The 6,850-nt window shown below is 37.5% G+C and overlaps 1 protein-coding gene across 1 annotated transcript in view; it reads right to left on the minus strand.

The window, feature by feature from the left end:
* The window catches only part of prkar1b (protein kinase, cAMP-dependent, regulatory, type I, beta), a 65,311-nt gene extending 63,030 nt beyond the window's left edge, over positions 1-2,281 (minus strand). The window contains exon 1 of the mRNA XM_083930896.1: positions 2,102-2,281. Within this exon, the coding sequence (XP_083787022.1) occupies positions 2,102-2,275 (174 nt within the window). The 5' untranslated portion in view covers positions 2,276-2,281. The remainder of the gene's footprint in view (positions 1-2,101) is intronic.
* Positions 2,282-6,850: the final 4,569 nt, after the last annotated feature.

Below are 6,850 nucleotides of genomic sequence, written 5' to 3' on the forward strand. Positions count from 1 at the left end.
AGCTTCTGCTGGGCTCACATCACAACCATTAGTATTCATGCTGCCTCTCTGACTATGCAGCATTACAGTCCACACTAACAGCAGCAGAAGCTCCACTATCAACACTGTCCCGTTGGAACATAGAGAACAGCCTGACCTTGACCCTTAACTTTTTGTACATTCTGACCTGAAAACCTATACTTAGTATGCTGTAGGAGCAGGCTTTTGTTGTAAATAAGAGTGTGATTGGTCTGACTAGATAAATAAATAAATACCAGATTGATCAAAATAATTAACAATATAGCATTACTTGTACTGATGAAGCCTTTGATTTTTCAGGAAAAACAAAAAATGTGGAAAATATCTCTGTCACATTATAAACTGATCGAATCAGATGACTCTCACATGCTAACACACACAGATACATATCAGAGCCGCATAGATGGAGGCCCCCCTACAGGCATCATGGTGCTGAACGTCAGCCCTGCTTTATCTGAAGTTTCTTCACAATCACTTCTCTTGTTGGAGACTTCTTTCGCAGCCTGCACTCTCCTCAGGCTAACATCTACAGCCTTCAACTCCATCTCATACACCTTTATGACCTTTTTGTAACAGGATTGAAAGAGTAGAGCTCATTGTTTAAACAAAGAAATCATATGATCCACTCATGAGCAAACAACCCATCTGCTTGATCAAAGCCAAACGTTGGGTAAGAACATCCACTTCGGTAAATTCTGGGGTAAACTATTTTGGAGACAACTTAACTTGCATATTAAGCACAGTAACAATTTACCTATATATCCTATGATACCTCATAAGACGCTGAAAAATAAAAGAATATCTCAAACTTCTTATATCTTTAAAGTTCCCATAGTGTAAAAAGTGATGTTTCCATATCTTTTTTTATCATAAAGCAGGTTGAAGTGCTATATAAATACTGTGGAAGTATCAAAACACTCATTCTAGAGAGAAATGCACACAGCAGGTATTCAGAAACTGTGCTTTCAAACAAGTGGTCGGCTTCTGTACATTTGTGATGTCACAACTATACAATATATCAGTAGAAAGGCTGAAATGTTGGTACACAGATGCAGAAGACCAATCAGAGCAGTCTGGGAGTGAGGATAAAAGATGAGACAAGCATTAAAATGAAGTGTTTCAGACAGAGGGTGATAAAGGTATATTCAGACAGACAGTATGAGAAAATGAATGTGTTTTTTTTTTTTACATTAAAACATGTTTACATGTTCTATTAGAAACCCAAATCAAAAACTGTATGATGAACCTGAAAATGAGCATATGTCCCTTTACATCAGCAATATGATGTGCCTGCTAGTATAAGTTATTTAACTCAAAAAATGCAACTGATAAATATGGCAGGAGTCAATGAAGCAATTTCTATATGCCACTGTAGAGATGCCAGCTGGAGCCAAAACACTCGGTGTCACATTATTTGTGCTCCAGAGTTTTCCTTGTTTTAACCTTTTTTTCTACTGATCTTTCCTTTCCTCTTCTTGCAAAGCCTACTCTCTATAAATGAATGTGCCACCTCTTTTGTCTCTGCTCACACACAGACAGACAGACAGACAGGCCGATACAGTCTGTTCCCTGAGTCTGCAAACAGGACACTGCCTTTTATGGATGCTCCTCTCACATTCCCTAATGGATTCACCTATTATAACATGCAAAATGAAAGCTCTTTTATCATTATAGTTTGAGTACGCTGTGTTTTTCAACACAGTAACTAGCTGGGATGTTTTACCCATATATGATTGTGCTACAAATATAAGCTGAAGGGATACAGTATAACAAACAAATAAAACCACAAAATTAAAACAGCCTTCCACCTTGTAACTGAGCCTGCATAACCACTCATATCCTTTGTAGATTTCATTTACATAGGCTGTATTATTAGATATCATAGAAATCTGACAAGAAATCACTACTTAGTAAGTGGCACACTGCAATGAACATTCGTGTCATCATATTCAGGTACTTTATGATTATCCACTTCAAGCTCACCACACAAGATTCCAGCCATCACACAGTCCAACATTGTAAACAGAGAGACTCAGACTGAGGAACCTAAATCATACAAACACAAAGCTTTGTTATCACCAACCTTCTCCAGCTTTTCAAAATGCTCCCGCAGGAACTTCATAGGACGCTCAGGCTTCGCGATGCAGAGGTTCACAATGCACTCTTTGAGAATCTGCTGGATGTTGTGCTTCTGCACAAAAATTTCACAACCCTTCAAACTCTCGTCTTCTTCCAGAGTAGAGGAGGAGGTGGCCATCTTATCTTTTATCTCTGTGGCAGGGGGAGAAAACAGGGTGGACCATGAGAGGGGGGGTGAGAGAGCAGAATAGAGAAGGGGGGGTTGAACAGGGGCAAAGGAGGGGCATAATGCAGCACATAGGGTTTGATAAGAGGAAAGTGGGGCAGAGAAGAGAGGAGCAACGGATTGTGGGGAGGAGGTGAGTGGACATCTCACACCATGTTGTTTATGCTATTGCTCCATGACCTCATGCAAGGCTCGACAGTAACAGTTGCAAAGGGCAACCATTCATAAAAATTGGCAATCACTTCTTGGCCTTTGGTTGTCAGTGGCTACCACGTTTTAACATGTGAAAAATAGGGACAGGAAATTGCAAAACTTTTAACACAAAAAAAATACAATAGGTGCACACAGTCATCTGTAAATTAAGTTGTTTGACTGTGGAAACTACATAAAGAAAATGTTTTATAGCTTTACTATAGTAAAGCATATTCTTTTATGTCCCATTTTCAGTATTAGTCTGACATATAGATGCATAGTATCTTAATTACTCAAAATATAAGGAGACTAAAAATGGCAACCATATTTTCAGTTTTGGTAACCAAAAGCTACGGCCTGGTTGCCATCCTGGAATCAACTTTTAAAAGTTAGTGTTGAGCTCTGTCACAACATACTGTATATTGAGTTATTATGATTTATGTATCAATGTCATGGAGCATACTACCTTAATTTGTGCAGTATTAACGAGCCAGAAATATACTACTAAATACTAAAAGCTATTCCTGTCTGGTTATGAGGTGGGTTAACCCTACCACTGACCTCTAGTAATGAAAAAAAGAACACAGTGATATTGATATCAATATTAAAATATATCACATACTCCAGGATAGGGGATTTTATCATTGTTGCCAACATTTATTTGGTTGACATGTTATTAGTATGACTGTATCCTTGGGCAACAGTATAAACCTTTTACTGTGTATTTGATTGTGTCAAAAGGAGCCCAAAAGAGTGTTATGGTTAATTATCTAAAAATGGCATGTACAATATCTAACAATTACATTTAAGAAAGGTATACAAACCTTAATGCATAACAGATGCATTATTAATACATAACCATTTATTCCCTAATACTTACTTATTCTTTGTGGATGAAATTGACTGAACATGAACGTTTAGTTTTTGTTTGTTTGTGTGTTTGCTTTCATGGATATAATGTTATTTGTTAGAGTAAACACTTAGGTAGGTTGCAGGTGGAGGCAACGCAAATTACACAACAGTGCATGACAACTGACAACAGCTATGATTATGTCCGACAGCAGTTATGTCAAAACACATAGCAGCATGTCTCCTATCATAGCAGGCCAGGAAGCTGAGTAGGTGTAGCTTACTGTTAACTACCTTGTTATCACTTCCTCATTATGGAAATCACATCTACGATATGTTTTTTATTAAAGCATCATCAATCTAAAACAATTAAGACTTGATTTCGAGCACGTTTTCTTCACAGCAGATAACATAACAGTGCCCACGCAAAAACAATTGTGCCATGCATAAGAGCTAGTGAGGAAACTGAGCACCTGTTCAGATGCATTCAATGGACAGCTAGTGCAGCTAGCTCTGCTAACCTTACAGTGACAACCAAACCACAACGAAGGGGAATTGCCGCGACGTAAATGTTTTAAAGGCCCTGCTGTTGACCGCTATTTACTGTTAAATAAAAACACGGCATCGTCGGTGCTCTCGGTGGTGTCCCTACCGTTATTTTTGGAGGATGCTCAGTGAGAGTGGCGGTGGCGGCGGGGGGTGAGGCGCCGTTGGTTAGCCGGGATGCTGCTGCTGCTGCTCTGCCTCTCTGATGCCTCCTCTCTGCGTCAGTCCGGATGACGTCAACCTGTCGTCCTCTCCACCGCAGCGGCCAGATTTGCAGGTAAAACGTCTTTAAAGGAAACATTCACCCTAAACAATAATAATAGGAGTGCATTCCTGTAATATTGACCTGGTTTATCTGTAAGTATAAAAACAGACTGTAGGCATGTGCCTATGTGCTGACCTTCAAAATAGTAATAATATGTTTGAAGCCCAGCCCCCCGTCCTCTTACAGAATTCTTACCAAACACCAAAAGGAAACTCGCTACAAATGACTTTTCGGATTACTTTGAATATTACTTACTTACTTTTCATATTTCGTTATTTGTTCCAGCATTCTTTTAACTGTAGGTTATTCTTGATTACAATTTACATTAAAGGTAGAATCTTTACTGTTACTCTCAAATTGTACCAACAGCGTTTATCCTTGGGGTCAATTTGACCCCAGCCGTTCAAACATCCAGAAAATGATCATAATCAAAGTTGTAGCTCAGGTTTTTATGTCGGGTATTCTATGTGTATTTATTTAGAAAAATAAATATCTTACTGATTGATCTACAATTGTATTGAGGGATATTTGTTTGTGATATTTGGTTTTGACTGTAGCATGTGTTACATACAGGGTCAAGTTGTCCTCAAAACAAACAATTTCAAACATTTCTAAATATTTCAAATGTAAGATAGATAATAATAATGATGATTAAGTCATTAAAATGATCTAATTGACCAAAAGGAACACAAGTACTGTATGTGTACAGAACCATGAAAAAATATAACCATGCCAATATTAGCTTTTCCCAGTTGTTTCCATAAAATTAGGAAAAGACAATAAATATTAAGGATAACAGGAGGGTTAAAAGCTATGTTTAAAAGATAATAATAATAATAATGATAATACACCCAAGGGGCGTTTTGAGGGGTACAGAATGAAAGTATTGCTTTTCCATAAAAAAAATATCTTTAGTCTGAATCCTTTTTTTTTAATTGACAGGTTTGACAATGACTTTGTTTACATTGTACCAGCCAATTGCGGATTGCATTGCGGGTTGACAGAGTTGTTTGTTGTTCGGTTACAGAAACAAGGAATCATTTTGAGTTGAGAGCTAGCAAATCGATATCGCAACACTCAGAGAAAGACTCCAGTAGAAGACTGGCTAACGTTAAATACTGTTGTAACAGGAATGAATTAGTCGAAATTAGTTGTTACCCTGTATGATTCATCGCTTGACATGGTGCAGGCTGATCGCTTGACACACTCAGAAACAAACCTGGCAACCTGACTGCTGGAATTATTTTTTGTTGTTGCGACTACGATCGTGAGACACTAGATGGTGGTGTTCTGCTCATTCTCCATGTTCAACCTTTAACCATTTGACTTGTAGCCTATATAAATCCTGTATGTAGGCCTATGTACCCTACATAGCCTAATAGTTATATTTATGTTTGTTATAGCCTAAGTTATAGTTTTTAGCTGTAGGCCTATGTCTATTTCTATATTTCCTACTGTTTGAGAGCAACTTAAAACTGGAGCCAAAGAGTGTATTGTCATGGAGTGTGTTGTGCAAACATAGCTGACCGATGAAGCAAATTTGATTCTGATCCTGCTATTTCATTTATTTACATCACTGTTGCATTGTATATTTGTCTAAATGTGCAGCCTTCTTTACACTGTCAGGATTAAAACTTTGGTTGGTATATAGCAGATTCCTTATTAATGTTTTATTTAGTTTACTTAAACATTTCATGTATAATTTTACATTTATTAAAATGTTTAATCCAAATACAGTATATATTGAGTCTATAAACACTAGAATGAGCCAATATGCTCTATCATATCTAATTTGTGTAACTATAGAAATAAAATTCCCCCAGGTCACAAAACACACACAGAAGCACATTGTTCAATCAACTTAACCAACAGATTCAGTTACTATATTAATGTCAATAGACCAACCCTGAGAAGTGCCACTTGATAATGGATATTCAGTCTAGTCTTGAGGTCCTAGAATAGTATAACAGTTGACTGTATTCATATGACTTTACTGTACAATATCACTGAACTATAGCCTACATTTTGTATTAGGGAGGATTTTGACATTGGCATGTGTGAGCCAGACTATGCAATGGGGTGAATTGAGCTATGAGCACCAGCATGGGCGAAGCCAGATGTTGCAAATATCAGGATCAATCCAAACCTAGGGGGGTCCAGGTGCTATATGCACTATTTTTTCAGGCCATTTCAGACAACTGAATGCCTAAAAAACAGTACATCATTGGAGAACACATGATAGTTTTAAAGGGAAAGAATCATACGGAGGAACTACATCCTATTTTGTATTTAATAGTTCCCCAACTGTCTTTATCATTCGGAAACCATAACACAACAAATGTTGAGGATGACTTATTTTCACTCCTCCTACCTAAAAACAGGCAAACATTGTCTGATGTTACTATTTTTAAGTTGCATCTCATAGGAATGTCAAAGAAACAGCCTAAGGCTACTAATCTTGAAGCCTATTTGTGTTATACTGTGCTGGAGTAGTATAAGGGTCCACAAAATGATTGTTTAGCTGACAAATCTGCTACATATATATATATATATCAATCAAAATGAATCAAAATGCTTAGCTAAGTAAGTAAGTATGTGGCACTGACTGTAAAGTGGCACACAGTGAAATCATTTCACCACACATAGCTCCAGACAACATATAGAAAAGCGGTGTA

The sequence above is a fragment of the Echiichthys vipera genome (assembly GCF_963691815.1).
Source record: "Echiichthys vipera genome assembly, chromosome: 17".
Classification (NCBI taxonomy): domain Eukaryota; kingdom Metazoa; phylum Chordata; class Actinopteri; order Perciformes; family Trachinidae; genus Echiichthys; species Echiichthys vipera.